Below are 20,550 nucleotides of genomic sequence, written 5' to 3'. Positions count from 1 at the left end.
GATTTTTTTTTTCAATCATCTTCCTTTCCTATCTCTTCCCATCCTTTCCCCCTCCTTCCCTTCCCATCCCTTGCCTTTCCTTCCTTCCCTTCCTTTCTTCTTTTCTCTCTTCAACTCTTTTCTTTTTTTTTAAGGGAAAGAATTAATTGCTGTTTGTTCACTTTATTCTCTCAAAGAGATCCCAGAAAGAGTCCATTGTACTATGTCCCTAAGTTTATGTTCATATTCATTTTTCCATGAGTATTTATGCATCACAAATCGCCAGCCTGGTGCTATGGAATTATTGTTATAATGTGAACCTTAATCCTTTTGAGTATGCCAGTAATTAAGTAGATGTATACTGAGAACCACAGCAAACAAGAAGTACATGTCCTGAGACCTTTGAAAATGATGATCCTGACTATAATATGTGAAATTATCGATAAAACATGGTAAAGCCTAGCATAACCTCCAGTGACAGACTCTACAATGAAGATTAGGGTCTTGACCCATTTGCTTGATATACTCACTTCCAGAATAGTTAGTTTCCCCTGTATTAGCCTCTTAAATAGCCCAATTTAATTCTGTGCTTTAGTAAAATTACTATGTATTAAAAATCTTCCATTTGGGGATTTACTTTAAAAGGATAGAAATCACCAATTTAAATCTATATAACTGCATGAAGTAAATATTACTGAAAATAGAGGAGAAATTATTAATTATATCAGTAAAATCAGCATCACAAATGAACCTCACCCATTAAAACTGAGCATCACACATTAAAACTTTCTGAGGCAAAGTTAGTTATGAACCCAGATGTCTTAACTACTCTAGGTACTATTTTCCTTGTCTGTAAAATGGAGCATTCATTCCTCTCAATGGCACAAGATTATTTTGGTAATCAACAGAGATAACTGTTAGGTGCCTATGAAAGCATAATGTGTCTCAGTCAGTTAAAACAGCATATGTTTACTTCTCTATTTGCCAGATCTTATTTTTTAAGACAAAAATCTGAGTTTTTTTTTCTCCTTAAATCCAGTGGTGCGAGGTGAATATTACAATTTAAGTGGTTACCATGATGTTTAAGTTGTAAAATTTAATTACAGGATTATCAATAGACTATGTGGAAAACAAGCTCTATTGGATCAGTTCGGGAAATGGAACCATAAATAGATGCAACCTGGATGGTGGCAATTTAGAAGTAATAGAGTCAATGAAAGAAGAATTAACAAAAGCTACAGCCCTAACCATCATGGGTAAGTGCAATGATTCCACAACTAGAATGCTTTGTATTGATTGGAGGATGATCAATTATGACCTGTTAAAAGCTTAAGCAAGTTACTATTGCAAGTGTGCAATTTACAATTTCACATGAACTTTATAGACACCAAGTGTGTGCATATATATCAACGTATAAATAAATATATATAAATATATTTGTTTTATGCATATAAAACAAAAGGGTTGGGCTCGGCGCCTGTGGCGCAGTGGTTATAGTGCTAGCCACATGCACCAAGGCTGGTGGTTTAGAACCCAGCCTGGGCCAGCTAAACAACAATGACAACTACAACAAGAATATAGCCTGGTGTTGTGGCAGGCACCTGTAGTCCCAGCTACTTGGGAGGCAGAGGCAAGAGAATAGCTTAAGCCAGAGAGACTGAGGTTGCTGTGAGCTGTAACGCCACAGCACTTTCACATAGTGAGACTCTGTCTCAAAAAAAAAAAAAGAAAAAAGATTGTACCTGACAAACAGGCTATTTTAAAATAGAAATTTATTTATAATTGGTCTGTAGGGCATATAGGCAATAAAAAAAGGTTACCTTATATTACTCAGTATGCCTAATTCATAAGAAAAATTTTTATGTGTATTTGTACATATTTTAAATCAGTTGGCTAAAAATAAGCAGAGTTTAATTTCTGAAAGTGGTTGAATAAACGGCAACAATCCCCAAATCACCACCTGTATTATGTTTTCAAAAACTGAATTCCACGACATATCCTGAAATCAACACAAACTAGCAGAGTATAACTAATGAACTCAATAAATTAGAGGAAATGTGTTAAAAATCTGGCAAACATTTTGAGAAAAGTCAGTAACTTTTAGTGAAAAAAGTATATAAGAACTGTTGCCTTGTAGAAATACTTAAAAAAAATTATAAAAGTTTTTCCTCTAATGTGATTGCTACTGTTCTTTCTGAGTAGGAAATAAATACTAAACTTACAGAACTCAATGCTATGAATACATTCTCAAAAAATGGAGCAGGTAGTCCATTTTAGCAAAAAATAAAGTCAGTTTTGTTCTCTGATAAAATAGAAGAAAAGTTTTGTGCGAGGGCCGAATGTGGTATCTCACAGCTGTCATTTTAGCACTTTGGGAGGGTAGGAATTCAACACATGCATGAGCAAGAGTGAACTTAATCTCTCCAAAAAAGTAGAAAAATTATCAGGGCATGCATGTGCAGTCCCAGCTACTCAGGAAGCTAGGGTAGGAAAATCACTTGAGCTCAGGAGTTTGAGGTTTCAGTGAGCTATGGTGATGCTACTACACTCCAGCCTGGATGATGGAGTGATCCCTCCCCACCAAAAAAATAAATAGGATAGTTTGGGTGAAATTACAATGCCTAGATTATGCCAATGTTGTAAATATATCATAACATGGTAGTAGCTCTGTAGAAAAACCTGACTTTTCATAAATTAAAATTCTCCTAACAAGTCAATGGCTATGTATGTCTACCCCTCCCTGCCGCCTTAATTTGATTAACCCTGAAAGATAAAAATAAAATATAATAAAATCTGTTAATGCCTCTAAGACAATGTATTAACTGGATATATCGAAACACATCTTGAAGGTGTGTTTTTTTTTTTTAATTTTTTTTTTTTATTTAAAGGATATCCCCAAAGAGAATCAGGGGAGGAATCTATATTTTTCCCTTGCTTGGCTCTAAACTTAGCCTTCTACTCAGGTTCCCCTTCCTTTTCTCAAAACCTCCACTCTTTCTTTTTGAGAATGGGAAAAAGGGTGATGACCTACTTCCTGCTGAGGCTGAATATTACAGTCATATAAAAAGACAATTAAAAAAAGGAACCTCACTACTATCCACAGGATTACTGATGATTGCAGTTACAAATATTTAAGATGAAATTTGCCTGCAGTGACACTGAAATTGCATATCCAGAAAACCAATAATTGTGCTAGAAAATGACTAATATATACAAGTGTATGGTAGCCCCCCAGAGAGACTTACACAAATGATGAAAGATATTAAGTAATTGAAAGTTTGTGTTTCACTAAAATTTAAAAGTGTTTTTTTTTTAAAAAAAAAAAAAAGTAAAAAAATTTCTTTGGACACTTTGCACAAATTTTTAAACCTCAAGGATTGTAAAATGTAACCACGTGAGGCTCCTACTTTTGAAGTTTCAACCAAGCCCAAGACTTCAAGACCAAGATGATAAGTTTTATAACCGCTTTCGCATTTTTCCTTTCAGTAAGTACTGCTTAATTTTCTTCCCTTTTAATGAGGGCTGAACTTAATGATTCATTTTTAATGAATAGAGTAAGGCAGATGTGTGACTTTGGAGACAGCATCACAAATAGCATAAGCCTTCTTCCTTGCCCTCTTGTGGACCACTGTCACTGTGAAAAGTCAGTTGACATGTTATGAGGACTCCTAAAAATCCCAATGGAGATGTACACACAGGAAGAAACTGGGATCTCAGGATTTTAGGTGACTATAACACAATCCAAAAGCTTTAAAGCAACTTCAAGAGAGACTCCAAATTCGAATCACCCACATAGTTGCTCCAAAATTCCAGACCCACAAAATCACGTGAGATAATAAATATTTATTGTTTTAAGATGCCAAGTTTTGGGATAATTTATTATACTCCAAGACATAGCTGACTCATATGTTAGTCCATCCATAGAGGATTCATTATTTGTTTACAGATTTACAAATTCAAATCGTAATAGAGTCAGGGAAGTTATAAATGAATAAAGTGTGCCAGGATAATAAAGCCAAATAGTACTAACGTGATGGTAAGTAGGAACTAACACATTATATAGACTAACTTTGAAGGGTAACCCTGTACAAGCCACAAAAACTACAAAAATAAAAAACAAAAACCACCACCACAGCAACCCTTTGCTGTTGATTCAGTCCAGAGGGCACCAATTACTACTTCTGCTTTGGTCATGATTTATGCCAGTAACATTGAGTGTTGATAAAAGAGTATAGATTTAAAGCAGCCAACACCCAGCTATACAATTAGAGGAGACTTCAGTACATAAAAAAAGTCACCTGGTCTAATTTACAGAGTAGACTGGATCCCTCTCATACAGAATAAGATATATGATTTCCCTGCAAGGTTCTGTGTTTGACCATATGGTGGTGTTTGACCAGACTGTGTGCTCTGCCTGAGAGATATATAGTTGAAGAACTTATTAATGTGAGGTCTACCTCTTACTTAAATTGAACACCTCACAAGGAAATATAACTACCAGATGAAGGGCTTGGACACCTAACAGCAGTGGATAACAAATGCCATTCATTCTTTCATTCACCAGCAAATATTTATAGTGCCTTCTACATGCTAGCCACTGATATATATGATGACAAGAATCCCAACTTCATCAAATGTCCACAGTAGCATGGAAAACAGACAATAAAGAATATGAATTGGTAAAATACATAGTATGATGGCTAAGTATTAAGGCATAAAAAGCAGATCAGGGAAAAGAGATAAGGAAGTGTATGATGTAGGGATGAAATTTTAGATTGAGCAGCCAAGGAGGGATTTACTCAGTGACTTCAAGTAAAGATCTGAAGAGATACTGAGGGAAAACTGAAGAAATGCAATGTGACCAGAAAACAACCATTTCATTTACTATTTATTTTATAGTTCTAATGTTATTTTTAAATGTTTTATTTTTAAAAAGTAAGAAATATTTTAATTACATTGAATTAAATCTTCCTGGGTGATTCTGATAATTCACCAGGTTAGACATCTTTTAAATTTACCATGGTTCAAATAGTATATTGTCTGTGCTTCACCTATTCTCTAGTGGGTCACTTGGTCAGGGATTTCACTTGGTCAAATGTGATTCACACATTGTGTACAGGGGATGTTTAATGAAGACTCTTAACACTGTTCAAGCTACTAGATAAAAGCTAATCAGCCTATGACTTTGAATATATAAATTCTTCCCCCTTTCTAAAGATCTTGTTAATGGTCTTTCCCCACCTGTCAGAACTAACAATTAATTGCTTCCACCTTCCACTATGCAGTAACACCTAGTAGCTCTAAAATTACATCTACCACATCTTCCCTTAGATATTTATTCTAAAAAATTTTCCTATATGATTTTCAAATAGTTTCTGCTATAAAAATAATATATAGTCATCTGTGTAATATTTAATTATTGATTGCCTTGTTTTCACTTATAGGACTTTTTTGTTTGTATTTATTCGCCTTCTCAAAACTTTTGACATTTTCCTGGTCATTCATGCCTGCAGGAGACTGTCAAGTAAACTTAAATTTATCAATTTGCTCTTCTGTTTTAAGTGACTTTGTGAGGAGTAGGTGAAGGAGGTTAAAACTATTGATGAAAACTAGGGTTTGTGAGTTATTTATGGATTTTTCTTTACATACTACTACTTTTCTCTGTCAGCATATGCAGCTTGAGAGCAGACTGTGTACATTGTGTTTATGCTGAAGAGAATGTTAGAAAAATCAATTCAAGAAGCTGAGATGAAAATACACATATAAACAAATATTCTGGCAAAAACAGTCTTACTGGTACTTGGAAAAATTAAGATGGAATTCAGGAAATGGCTTGTCTGTATTTTTTACTTTTAGGATAGGGTGCAGAAGACCTGGTGTAAATGGCTTCTCGAATTAAAATAGAAATGAGAGTATGGATATTATTCAGGAAACTGAAGAATAATATGGATATTATTCAGGAAACTGAAGAAATCAACATGTCTAAATAGAAAATTATTGGCATTAGTGTATTTCATGGTCAGCATATCATTTAATTGCAGATGATCTTGATATAGTCCATTACAGTGTGTCATGTAGTAATTTGTCAAGTTTTGCTGGGTTGAGTTTGAGTCCTGGTTACAACAAAAGGGTGTGATCTTAAATGTAAGCCTTCATCCTAATGCACACTTTATTAGCTATTGGTTCATTGTTCTCTGTTACTCTGTTGCATACACAGTTGCTGTCATTTAGATTTCATTGTGTATAAACTTTTTATTGTGTTATTTAATGATGCTGCATGATCTCGGGAATTATATTTACCACAATATTTGTAGATAAGGATACCAAAGTTATCATGACATATTCTTTCTGAGTGTCAAAGGCTATGCATAGTATATATATATATATTTTTATGTATATAATATTTTGTTTTAGTTTGGGCTGTTATAACAAAGTACCATAGTTATTGTGTTAAGACATTTATATTCTACATTTACTAAGTTTCACATGTACTCTTGTAACATGCACCGTAGGTGTAATCCCACCAATCACCCTCCCTAAGAAAATGCCAAAAAGGCTATTTAACCAGCATGATGAAAATATGTCAAATGGTCTATAAAACCAGTGTATGGTGCCCCATGATTGCGTTAATGTACACAGATATGATTTAATAATAAAATAAAATAAAATAAAATAAACAAAAAAATTGTGATGACAAAATTTAGATTTTCAAAGAGAAGCAAAGGTTTACTATTCTATATGGAAATAAATGCCTTTTATAAAATTAAAAAAAAAAGTACCAAAGACTGACAAAAATGTACTGTATTTCTCTCAGATCTAGAGGATAGAAGCCTGCGATCAGGGTACCAGCAAGGTGAGGGGCCTCTTGCAGATGCTCACTGCTAACTTTTAGTATGGCAGTGAGAGAGAAAGAACTCTTCGGGTTTCCTTGTATGGGCAGTCCCAGATTATGAAAGAGGTTCTGTAGGTTTGTTCTTAAGTCAAATTTGAAAGTAAGTAGGAACAGGTACATTAACCTATTACCCATAACCTCCATTTGTAAGTACAAGTCATATGTGAGTCACATGTTTGTAACTCAGGAAAGTCTATATAAGGGCACTAATTCCAGTCACAAGGACTTTATCCTCAGGATGTAATTTTCCCTCTAGGGCCCTACCCTTTAATGCTATCAATTTGAGGTATAGGATTTCAACATAGGAATTTGGGAGTGATGCAAATATTCAGTCTATTTTATCTGTATATATATGATATAAATACATATATATGATACATATATATATCCTTATCTTTCAGTTCATAAGGAGATGTTAATCTATCTTTAAATACTTCTATATCTTCCTATACACAAATGATATAAAATTATTATTCTTCATTGTATAGTTAAATTATTGACTATAGGTTTATATACAACCTTAGAAATCATTAAAGTTATCATATCTATTAATTAAAATAATGTACTTTAGGTTTCTACTATTTACTAGTCAACTATCCAATCTTGGACAGTCGTGTAGGCCTTAAGTTTCTATTCTATGGAAATACGATTTTGGCTGTATGAGCTACAAAATTTTAACCTTTCATAAGTTTATCACTAATAGCTTGATCCAGGGTGCAGGAAATAGTTTTTCTTTTTTTTTTTTTTTTTTGTAGAGACAGAGTCTCACTGTACCGCCCTCCGGTAGAGTGCTGTGGCGTCACACGGCTCACAGCAACCTCTAACTCTTGGGCTTAGGCAATTCTCTTGCCTCAGCCTCCCAAGCAGCTGGGACTACAGGCGCCCGCCACAACACCCGGCTATTTTTTTGTTGCAGTTTGGCCGGGGCTGGGTTTGAACCCGCCACCCTCAGCATATGGGGCCGGCGCCCTACTCACTGAGCCACAGGCGCCGCCCAGGAAATAGTTTTAAATAAACCGTTAAGTAGGTTAAAGCAGTTTAAAAAAAGATAAAAATTATATATAAAATTAAAGTTTATTGTGATGTGCTAATAAGATTTCACATTAATCTGCTTTATAGGTTAGGCAAAATGTTTTACTTTGACCTTTAATTAAGAATATGGTGGGTGTTTACAGCATAGAATTGCTTAAATTATTTGTTTTAAAACAGTTTTGTGCTTTCTATAGCTGTCTGAGCAGCTATCTCCAACATCTAACTAATCTTAGAATTATTTGCATTTGGCTAACCTCTCTAAAAACTAAAAGAAAGAAAAAAAGAATACAAAGTCTATAATTAACACAATTTCCATGAATATTTAAGCTTTCTCTGATGAATTTTCTGTGTTATCAATCACAGTTTAAATGCATTATACTATTTACTTGTTTCAAGTAGCAATTTTTTAGTAATAGGCTTAATAATTAAACATTAGAGAGACATTGAATTTTGGCTACTAATTGATCAATTGAGAAAAGCATATTTTATATGTGTTTTCAGTCTCTCGTTAGAAACAAACTCAGCCTTGTAATATGTAAAAAGTTGGCTTCTGTTGATATAGTTATGCATACCTTTGTTTTCAATCAATGTTAACAAAATAAACTAATATTTGTCCTTTAGAGAGCTCTGAATGGCTTTAACAAATGTAATCCTTAAGGACATTTGTTCAGGGCCTGTCCTGGTAGCTTCTGCCTGTAATCCTAGCATTCTGGGAGTCCAAGGTGGGAGGACTACTTGAGGTTAAGAGGTCCAGACTACCCTGAGCAAAAGTGAGATCCATCTCTACTGAAAATAGAAAATTATCCCAGTGCAGTGGCAGGTGCCTATAATCCCAGCTACTCAGGAGTCTGAGGCAGGAGGATTGCTTGAGGCCAGGAGTTTGAGGTTGCAGTGGGGTATGATGTCTGATGATGCCACTCACTGAACAATAGTTGAGGCAACAGAATGACAAACTATCTTTAAAAAAAAGAAAAGAAAAGAAGGGACACAGTTTCTGTGAGCTCACCTCACAAACTCAAAGTCATCATAGCACCTGTTATGAAGATTCACGGCACATGGATAGTTTACCCATGGGCAAGTCAAGGAAGTCAGATTTAAATACTTCCAGACACCATCTGAATATCAGGGAATGTCATATTCACTTGCTTATGAATGAGGAAAGTACTAATATTGTTGGGGATTAAAGGTTTCACATGTTCACTCTAGACTTTGCATGACAAAGCATTTATAATCTTCCAACCTCTCTGCTAACTGAAAAAAAAAATTGAGTCACAGTTAATGGCAAAAAAATTATCTTTGCCTAACACTTAAGGTCTTTCATCTGATCTGTCGATATATGCTTTAAAAATTTATATCTGTGTTTTTTCAGCAAAATATTATTTGGTATAATAAATAATAATAGGACACTTAAAGAATGTCTAAGTACTCAGTTTACATGCTTGTTATGAATCTTCTCAGATACATGTTTTGTAAATAATGATAGAAAATTTAACATATACATACAATAATAACCTAGTAAAACTGGTCTATAGAAGTCGTCAGAAGTTCTTTTTTTTACCTTACTTCCTCAGATAAATTATTACGGCAAGTTGTCATGGCATCTACAGAACATTATAACTGATGCCAAGTGACAGGCTGTGGGTCTGATGCATTTAAATCTTGTTAAGATCCTCAGATTGAACATGTGCAGATTCACAGTGGAATGAGGTCTGAAAGGCGTCTATATGCTGTCTTATATCAAAGCGGGGAGTCTGATAACTTGAAAGTTCTTTAATTCCATAGTCTACCTTATAGAACAGAAAGAGTCATTTCTGTTCTATACAATGCTAATCCACTTTTCATGTTGTCAAGTGCAGATTAAAAAGAAAATCAAAATCAGGGCAGCACCCTATGGCTCAGTGGGTAGGGTGTGGCCCCACCAAGGGTGGTGGGTTCAAACCCAGCCCCGGCCAAACTGCAATAAAAAAATAGATGAGCATTGTGGCAGGCACCTGTAGTCCCAGCTACACGGGAGGCTGAGGCAGGAAAATCGCCTAAGCCCAGGAGTTGGAGGTGCTGTGAGCTGTGTGCCACCAAGGCACTATACCCAGGGCGATGAAGTAAGACTCTGTCTCTACAAAAAAAAATAAATAAATAAAATCAAAATCAATGCTTACTTATCTCTCTTTTCTTCTGGATGTGAAAAGGGACCAAAACTGAAAGTTTCAAATTATTCCTTGCTTTTTATGAGATCCCTCTTTCTTTCCCTCCCTATCTTTTCTTTTCTCTTTTTTTTTTTTGCCCTTCCTTCCCTCTCTCTCTGCCTTATACTTTATTTTTTTAAACAATAAAATCACATTTATTGAACATTTCATATATTTCATATACAATTACCTCATTTCATCCTCCCATTACCTCTGCTCCATAAATGGGATTAAGTTCATTTTGAAAATGCAACCAAAATGGCAAGGGATTTGTCCTAGGTAGCACAGTTGACAAATGACAGAGCTTAGGACTTAAAACTAGGTTGTGAGACCCCAAAGTTTAATATCTTTCTTTTACTCCATGTTGATCAGTACAGAAAAGGAGGCCTCAATTTTCCCATTTATCAGAGAATAAATAGTTCCTGTGTGCAGGTGCACAGAGGTCTTGTTCACTCCCCCCTTGTTTTTGATAGTGTATCAGTTTTCTATTGCTGCATAACAAATTACTCAAAACCCAGGGACTTAAAGCAATGCCCATTTATTAGCTCACAGTTCAATACACCAGAAATCCAGGTGGCTCCACTGCGTTCTCTGCCCAGGATATCCCCAAACTGAAATCAATGTTATCAGTTGAGCGTGATTCTTATCTGGACACTTCAAAAAGATTGCTTCCAAGTTCATTCATGTTGTTGGCAGAATCCAGTACAGTATGAAGGAGCTAAGGAAATTTCACCCCAAAATATGAGTTGGTGATATAAAAAATATTTGGAATTGATGGCCATTCAAAGTCAAGAAACACTGAGGTCTTCCCTCTACTTGCATTACTGGGCTGGCCTGATCAGATCAAAGGAGACAAATGGCTCTGCTTTCCTTTCCTGTTATCTTAAAATGTTTCAGGAATGAGGGTCAGGAATATAGGTGGACCAGCCCAAATCATTTTGATTATAAACACCTGCTTCCTGTGTTAATATACATAGTACTTGTTAATTACAAGTCAATTTATTTCTCCTTGTCCATTTGTCCTCCCTAGCAACCTCCCCAGCTACCGTTTATCACTCCATGTTCTTCAATTTCCCCTCTGCTCTCTGAAATGCTGGTATAACAGAACTCGTTTGGAAAACTGGGTTATCAATCTGATTTCTCCCCATGCACCTGGTAAATAAATCCTTTCCTTTATTAATCTGCTTTAATTGTGAGTTGATCTTTCAGTAAACTTTCAAGGGAGAGGGCAAGTTTCTCTTCACCCCAACTGGTGTTAGCTGTAGGCTGCTCACAGTTTCTAGAGCCATCTCCACTATTTGTCACATGGTTCCTCCCACCTTCTACCTGGCAACAGTGCATTAAATCCTTCTTTTGCTACTAGACAGAGAAAATGCCCTGCCTTTAAAGGTCTTACCTGATTGAGTCAACCCCTCTGCCTTATACTTTCTATTGCTATTCTCCACTCTTTCTTCTTATCTTTTTCTTTCTTCTTTTTTTTTTTTTTTCTGGTGGTACATTTCTTTATGACATAAATAAAAACTTTAAATATGCATATTCTTATTTTCTCAAAGTAATTTGATTCAATCAGATTCCAAATGTCTTTTGCTTCTGTGCATTATAAGCTGTGATCAATAGAATTCTGGGTATTTGTAGATGTGCTCAGCATAATACAATCAATGCAGCTTTGTTTTTGCTGGTGGTATCATTTTAAGGATGGAAGTAACTATGATGGGTTTTGCATTAGATTTAGTTTAAAATAAAAATTCCAATATTTAAAAAGTCGAAGAACACTACCTCCCTTTGGAGCAACTAGTTAATGGATCAATACTGACTACATTTAATCAGTGTTAAGAATTATGAGGGATGAAGAGAGTTGTAAGAGAATGTCAAGGGATTCAAATGCTAATGGATGGAGAAAATACATTGACTGGCACATGTAAAAATGAACCATAAAAATCATTGCATAAAAATGCAGGAGAGACCTCTAAATAACCTCAGAGGGGAACTCCACAAGGAAGCCGGCTATGGATGGAGGGTCAAGAGAACTAGAGAAAAGGGAGTGATGTTTTCCTGCTAGTGAATGGAAGAGGCAGGGGTGTGCACTGTGAGAAGGAGGACAGCTTGACAAGACTGAATTTTCTTAACTATATGGCCTTTTAAAAATAATCTTGAGTTTATTGGCTTTAGTCAATGCCCCCTTCTCCTATAGCAACACAAATGTAATGCCCTGACTGTGATGTTAATGAGAATAAATAGAGTATAAAAATTAAAAAAAAATAGTTTAATATGTTGCAGGAAGACAAAGCCCAATGAAGAGAACAAACACCCAAACACTGTGTTTAAAAGAGGATGGGCTTTATTCTAGTCAGCGGAGTGACAACGGACCCAGAGTCCCAAAATGACCAGGCTTTCCAACTGGCTCAGTCTTCTCCTTTTTATCTCCAGTCAAAAAAGTTCCAGGCTATGGGTACCATTCTCACTGGTCAGTTTGAATCAAGCTGGAGAATTATCTCGGGCTTCTCCAGAAGTGAAAGCAAGTGATCCCAGGAAGTTAAGTTTCTACAATTCCTAAGAGGCCAGTCACCATGGGGAGGACCTTGCAGCTATGTCCTTGGGCTCTCCTTGAGAAGACCTGTTCTCTTAGACCTTACTTTTTCTGGATATCCTCCTTTGGTGCCCCCTTTGAGACTCCATATATATTTTAATTCGGGGTCTCACTATCAGCTTGTTCCTGTAGGAGTAAGCAGTGTTTCATATAGAACACATGTGGTGTGTATATGTGAGTTTTATTGACATCTGTCCCAATTATCCAGCTTATAGCCCTGACTAAAGAGGGAGTAGACAGGGAATAATTAAGCTAACTCTAGTGATGACTAGTAGTCCTTCCAGAAAGGTTTTAAATTTTTTAAGCGTTGAAAACCAGTCTCTCCACAGGTTTCGAGGGCTTTACCTGTTCCAAGTCTGCACTAGGACATGGGCCAATGTATGGGTTTTTCTTACTATCTCCTATGACTCTCACTTGATTATTAATTTAGTGCAAGACCAGCTCCAGGGATTACACTGACCCATGGAATAATCTGTCTTCATTATTCTTTTTTTGAGCATATTTCTTTTGCTGAACTCCTCATTGTCTCAAGTGCCTTCTATCATATTCAACTTCATAACACTTTTCTACAAAATCTAAGGCACAGAGGTATTTATGATCTGTCCTATAGTTTCTTTCCCAGCTCTTTCCACTGCAGCACCTTCACATGTTGCTGTAGGCATTAAACTTCAGAGTCACCTGGATAGGCTTTCCTATTTCCCTGGTCTCGAGCAGCATTCAGATTTCAGGGACTGTGACTCCTCTCGTGTTCTCTACCCAGGCCTTAATTTTACCATTGTGGGGAGTTGTAATATATGTATGGGTTTTCACCTTTCCTTGTGTCACGTATTGAGTATTGTGTCTGATTATGAGTACAAGCTCCCTTCTGGGTACCTTCACATTCATAAAAGTTATCACAGAGTCATCTTTTGTCCTATCTTAGTGGTATGGGTGCACAGATCACATTCCTTCTCCCCCTTTACCAAAGTTCAAAGTCCAAACTCCAATTAAGACAAGTCCCATGAGGAATTTTTTCAGGCTTCAACTGTGCATTGACCAGCCACATCCCAACATGTGGATGAAACAGGGCATGTTTACCACCTTAAGAGTTACCTCGCAGGTGTTGGCTGGATCTGTCTTTTCTTCCCATGGGGGCAGTGAAGCTCTTTTCAGCCTGCTGTGATGGATCCAGGCAAGGATTCCTTCTACCTTCGCCACTGTGGGTGTGGTCAGGATGATGGTTTACGGTCTCTCTACCTTGGTTTGAGGGGAACTGGGTTCTGATCTTTGACCCAGACTTGGTCCCCTGGAGAAAAAGGGTATACAGACACAAAGACTAAACAGAACACAGTTAATTACCCAACTGGATATCTTCTTTGCTACTCTTTCTAGGGCTTCTAACTGCCTGGTCAATTTAGTCTCTTCCAGTTCTTTTAGGAATCTCAGATAAATTGCAGAGGATTGGTGGAGAACTGTTATACATTATTTCATAATGGGAGTACTCTAATCTCTTAGAAGGGATACATTTAATATTGAACAAGACTAGTGGCAAGCCCTGTACCCCATTAAGCTTTGCGTCCTGGCAGAGTTTACCAATTCTTGCTTTTATGGTTCTGTTCATATGTTCTACCCTGCCCAAGCTTTGAGGCCTAAATGCCACATGTAGTTTCCAGATGGTATTCAAGGGTTTGGCTGTCATTTGCACTATCTCTGTTATAAAGTCCAGTCCATTGTCAGATCCGATCTGGAGTGGCAACCTAAACCATTGGATTATTTCTCTGGGCAACCTGAGCACTCTTTATCATGGTGGGGAAGGCTTCCACCTGTCCCAAGCATGTGCAGACCAGAGCTAGGAAATGCCAGTTTCCTCCATATCTTGACTCAGTATAGTCCATTTGCACTTCTTCAAAAGAGGCTTCCCTGTGGGACTGAGTTTCACATGGCAGGGGAGGAGTGTAGGAGTTCCCCAGATGCATCTTAATTTTTATTTTTCTTCTATCCTAAGTGCATGGCCTCATGCATACAACCTTTGAACCAACTTTGGATATTTTTACAGTAAGCTTTGATATTTGGTGAGACATACGTTGGTCAACTAGTGGTGCCCTTTGGTGTTCATAGAGTGACTATTTCATATGGTACCCAGAATCTTGAGTTTTGTCCCAAAGTCAACTTTTCAGCCTCTTGCATCAGCATGGCAGTGTCTGCAAGTGTTCTTAGGTATGGTGGCCATCCTTTTGAGACTCTGTCAAGTTGGTTACAGAAAGAAGCAACCAGTCTTGCCAAGGATCCTACATGCTGGGTGAACATTACCCTAGCTGTTCTATTTCTTTCTGATATGTATAGTTCAAAGGCTTGGCCAGGTCAGGGAGGCCTAGGGTCAGGGCTGCCTGCAGTTCTTCTCAAAGGCTTTTGGTGGGTTGGATTTCTCCTCTATTGGACCTTTCTCTCCCACCTTTGTGACTTCATACAATGATTTGGCCAGTCTGTATACTTCACACCATCTTTCATAGAAACCACCTGGGCTTTCATCTGGTCTCTGCGTGACCTCAGCCATCTAGCATATGTTTGCAGTTTTCTGGATTTCCTACACTGACAGGCACAAAGTCAAAGTTGGGTCCAGGGTAAGAGAATTAAACCATTTAGCAGTCACCTACAAATATCTACAAGTTCTGTATTTCAGAGTTAAGGTTTACACAATGAGAACATTAGTATTCTTATTTACAGTTTAGCACAGTTCTTAAGATAATACCTAGTTTTAAGAGTCGTTACAAAACTGATCCAAAGTTCTGGGCTATTCAAGTGACTATTCCTGAACATCGGTTGGGTGTGGGACCGCTTGTGAGGCCATGTTGCAGTCATACTAATTACTGAGAGATTTTTATTTAGGTTCTAATTTCTCCTGAGCTATCAATACAGACACAGCAGAAAATGTTGTGTTTAATATTGCACAACATTTTCCAATGTAGAGAGCAGGTGACCTTTGTTGAGCGTTAAGGATTCAGAGCAAATATAACTACTGTGTATAATTCTATATTCTTTGGCCAGTCTCTTAGTTCCATTTAACAGGTCTGTTTAGTTAGACAGTTATGTCTCATGTTATGAGGTGGCATTACAGACAAGGCAAAGCTCTAATACAGGAGAGCCACATTTTTTTTTTCCTTTTGAACCATTTTTCTGTCTCACTTCACTAAAAACAAATTATAGCACAACGAATTTAATAGTCAGAATAAACTGTACTTTCAGTATACTGGGTCTGATTATTTGCATAAAGTGCAGCAAGAATAATTATTAGCCATCTAGGCCTATCTTTCTTTTAAATTTGGCTTTGATGGAACTTTTTATAAGGAATTTTGGGTTAGACTTGGAAGGTTCTCATGAGTCCAGGTTTCATCTGTTCCATTAGATACCTGTATGCATACCTGTAAATTCCTCCTCTCTTGAGGTGCCAAAGAAAATTGTGATTCCCAGACCTAACAGAAAGTGACATTCTTTACTCACCACAGATTAGGATATATTATTGATGAGGCATCTGGCCAGTCTTTTCAACGTGCTTTTTTATTGGCCTTATAAAGTCAACCTTAATTCCTGAACACAGTCTGGACACCTCTGAAAATGCTATTCCAGTTAAAGCCTTTGCAATATAATCAGTGTCTTTCATTGTGTCCTATAGAACAAAATAGATTCTTATTGAACTTATGCAAATAACTGTATTGTTGGAAATTAAGTATACTTACAAATAGTTTTCAAATTCTGGAGAAATCAAGGAGAGAGAAAAATAAATGTTTTAAATTTTGCTCATAAGTACATATATTGCTGAATGTTACAAATAGCTTAAAAGACAGAAAACACTTTTCTTGACTTCTGGAAAATAGAACACAGAAAGAATCAGCAATGTTTCAAACAAAAAGCCATAACAAATCAGCTTGGTTCCATGTAACTGATTTCTGTTCCATTTGAAGTTAGGTTAGTAATACTAATGGATATGTTAGCTTTCTAATTAAAATCCTGGAAGTTTGCTTTTAATACAATGGTATTTAATCCACTAGGTTATCAGAAATTTGAAATCTAAAGAGAACTTGCCAGCCTTTTCTACTACTTTCCTTGAAGGACAAACTTCAGACTTAGCCAATTACAAAAACACTTTCTTAAGATCAATTAAAATTATTACTGACAAAAAAAAAAAACTAAGAAAGATCAATATTTTATAATATTAGAATGCAAATATATAAACATAATCCACAGAAAATTAACCATCATTTCATATTTATAATATTTCCTATACAGTTTTAACATATCAAATGAGCCTAATATGTATTTCTCAGACTTTCAGTGGTCTTAATATTTCAAAAAGATCAAATATAGATTGATTTTGGAAAGTTTGTCAAATATCAAAGACTTAAAACATTTGTTCAAACAGGATCACAAGCCAACAGATTCTAAAGGCAATACATAGTCAACTGGATCACATGCAAATTCCTTCACAAATTTCCTGTTATGAGCATTATTCAAACTGCACACACAATGTACAAATATCCTAAACCTTCTGGTTTTCCCTGCCTTTTGTTTTCTTAAATAACCGTTCTGTTTTAGGACAAAATTTACCACACAAGATCCTTTCTTACACAATGCCATTTTCCTTTCTAATTTTTCTTACTCTCAAAAAAACACTTTTCACAAAGCAGGATCACAGTTTACTATGAAGTTAATTATTCACTTGGCTAAACTGATAATTAGAAGGTTTAAAAGGCAAGAATCTTATTCTTTGACCCAAACAATCTAAACAACCAAATTATTGCATTTTACAAATGAAAGACATTTCATGGGATGTGACTTTAAGGTTTTAAGTTACTGAAAAATATTCTGAAACCACAATATAAGTAACATTTCTGATGTCTTTTCATTGTCACCCTAAGTTTCACATGGCATGTGGCATCAAAGATGGCCAGATAGGGCAGGACCTGTGTCCTTAATTCATTTACCAGGTGCAGAGTTCAATACTGAAAGCAGGAAACTGGAACATACAGTTTCTCTAAGAATAGCCAGGGAGTAAAGTTGGAGCAGGGAAGAAGGTGTCATGTGGGCTAGACTGTACCTTGTTGCTACTGGCCTAAATATGGGAAACATGTCCCTTAGGTCTCACCATAGCTACCTCTCTAAACCTCAGAATTTAGAGGCTTAAAATGAAGAACATAAGTTTACAGTTGAATCTATCATTTTAGAAATATTACAGAGGTGGCAGTTTTTATAATCTTCAACATTTGAATTTTAATAACAGGTTTAAAACTAATTTTATCTCAAAGGATACTATAGTACCCTGAACAACAAGGCATTTGAGTCATCCTTCTCACACAAAGTTCTCAATATCCCTGGAGACATAGTTACCACGTAGTCTCCTGTAAGCCCTTTCTTAAAATGCTTCAGCATAGTTCCCAATGGGATGGGCTTCCCCTGTGTGTTTCCCATTTCCTTCCCTGAGACAAACCACAGACACATCATAGATGGAGTAAAAACAGGACCACAGATGAGATAAAAATGAGGAAATAGACAGGGCTCATTGACAAAATCATTTCATTCTGTGAAAGGGAGTGCAAAGCCCCACCTGTTGTCACCTATTTCACTCATTCTCCAAGTACCTACATGCACACAATTCCAACCTTTTTCTAACTTATTTCCAAACCTTGGCAGCCTCAGTTTCTCACTCAAACCATCACTTAGCTGTACAAGGCATCCTACAATACTGTGGTTCAGAACCAACACCCACCCCCCAATCCCCAGTCCTTCCCTGTGAGGGGAAGTCAGAATTCCACCCTTTGTGTCCATCTCAGTCACACCATGCCCACAGTCTTTCATATACTTCCCACCAGCCCCGCGGTGATCTAATGCCCAGGAGTTGATCAGACCTCTTTTCCACTCAAATATAGTGGGCCCATACCAGTCCTACCATGCCTCAGACATCTCCCAGTGCAGGTGCCAGTTCCTGCATGCCAGTTCCTTCCAGTGTTTGACTCCTCAAAGAAATGCTGAGGGGGTCCTTTCTCCGCTTAGTCAAGGTGTCTACACAGGGAGATAAAATTGCTGTCCCTGGAGCACTCAGTTGTTCACATTGCCCAGGCTGATCAGGATCCCATGGGTGTCCAGGAGGTTGGTGGCAACCACTAGGTGCATCTAAGCCTGTTCTCTCCTTGAGTGGTCTCCCTTCCTGGTCAGGGAACTAGAAATGTTGCAGGCAGATGACACCTTGAAGAAAATGAACACCCAAACACTATGTTTAAAAGACGAAGGGCTTTATTCTAGGTGGTGGAGCAATAGTGGACCCAGAGTCCCAAAATGGCCAGGCTCTCCAAATGGCTCAGTCTTCTCCTTTTTATCACCAGTCAACAAGTTCCAGGCCATTGGTCATTTTGAATAAAGTGGAAGCAAGTGGTCCCAGGAAATTAAGTTTCTACAAATTTCTAAGAGCCGAATCACCACGAGGAGGATCTTGCAGCTATGGGAGCCTTGGGCTCTCCTTGATAAGACCTATTCTCTTAGACCTTACTTTTTCCAGGTATCCTCTTTCAAATATACAAATTTTTTGGGCACAACTATATGTGAAGATACAGATATTTTTACTCATATAAGGAATCACTGGAAATGAAATAGCTATAAATATAGACTGATGCAGATACGCCCATGCCAGCAATTCTAAAATAACAAGTGAAATTGATGTTGATGGCTTGATTTTTCTGAAGTGGTGAACAATTTTTAATTACATTATCAACAATATAAAGAACAATTATATTCATAGAAAACATAGTATTTCTTAAAACCATGTAGAAAATGCTTTGTCTTCAGATATAAAATAGAGTTGAGCTCTGGGTTCAGATCATATAAATATATAAAGGTTTTTCATCAATATAAATGTCTATGAGATATTCAAAAATAACAGGAAATAGGACCATTTTTATTTTCAGTGACTTGTAAGTTATTCATCATCCTTGACCCCATTGCCCACTAAATGTCAGTAATATTCCCTGGTGATTTTGAGAGCCAAAAATGATCCTACAAATTTCCCTAATTTCCCCCAAGGGAATGAAAACATTGACAACTACAGAAAAATTGCTTTTTGAATGAAATTAAACTCTCACTTTTAAATGAGCTCCTCTCTTGATATTCTTTTTTTTTCTTTTTTTCATAATGATTCTGTAGCTTTCCCTGAAACTCAGGGATCATTTTTTTTTCTTGATCTTTAAATACAGTATATTTGTATTGGCAATTTCATTTTTGTATCTGATAACTCTATCTTTCTTTTTATTTTGTTATTTTTGTTGTTTCGTTTGTATTCTTGTTTGTCTTTAACAGTCTTATTAGGGACTTAGCAACTTCCTATCTGAGCTTCTGCAATAGCCTTTTAACTTTTCACTCTGTACCTCAAATTTCCACACTTTCTATGTGGAGGATTGCTATGTTAGGATCTGCTGTGGCATGCCTTACTTAGATATTTTCAGAAACTGAAAGAAACACTCACAACTTATTTAGAAATGCTCATTTTCTCTTATTTTCATTCAAATCTTGTTTGCCATAGATTTATTAGTCCCATTCTATAAAGATATTTAGGGTCAATGAGATTTATTAAAACCCTGTCCTGTGAGACACATCTCTGGGATTCTGACAAGTAAAGTACTGTTTTCTCTACAAGGAAGCATCTTGTGTCCTATAACTCTACTACTCATTTGATTATATACTCTTTCTTTAGTCAGGTGTACTACATCCAGTAAACTGTTTCCCACTTCTCTGATTATCCACCATTGTTCCTTGTTTTTTGAATGTTTTCTGTGTTTTTCAGCTACTTTAATGGGTGAAATATACACCTTTCAAGACCTACTTTAACTTTATCTCAATGTGATTTGATTTGAGAT

The 20,550-nt window shown here is 36.5% G+C and overlaps 1 protein-coding gene across 1 annotated transcript in view; it reads left to right on the top strand.

The window, feature by feature from the left end:
* The window catches only part of LRP1B (LDL receptor related protein 1B), a 2,318,354-nt gene that overhangs the window by 1,520,948 nt on the left and 776,856 nt on the right, over positions 1-20,550 (top strand). The window contains exon 32 of the mRNA XM_053597274.1: positions 1,086-1,235. Coding sequence (XP_053453249.1) covers positions 1,086-1,235 — 150 coding nt within the window. The remainder of the gene's footprint in view (positions 1-1,085; positions 1,236-20,550) is intronic.

The sequence above is a fragment of the Nycticebus coucang genome, chromosome 7 (assembly GCF_027406575.1).
Source record: "Nycticebus coucang isolate mNycCou1 chromosome 7, mNycCou1.pri, whole genome shotgun sequence".
NCBI lineage: Eukaryota > Metazoa > Chordata > Mammalia > Primates > Lorisidae > Nycticebus > Nycticebus coucang.
The sequence above is the reverse complement of the archived record's forward strand: the minus strand, read 5'-3'. Positions and strand labels throughout refer to the sequence as shown.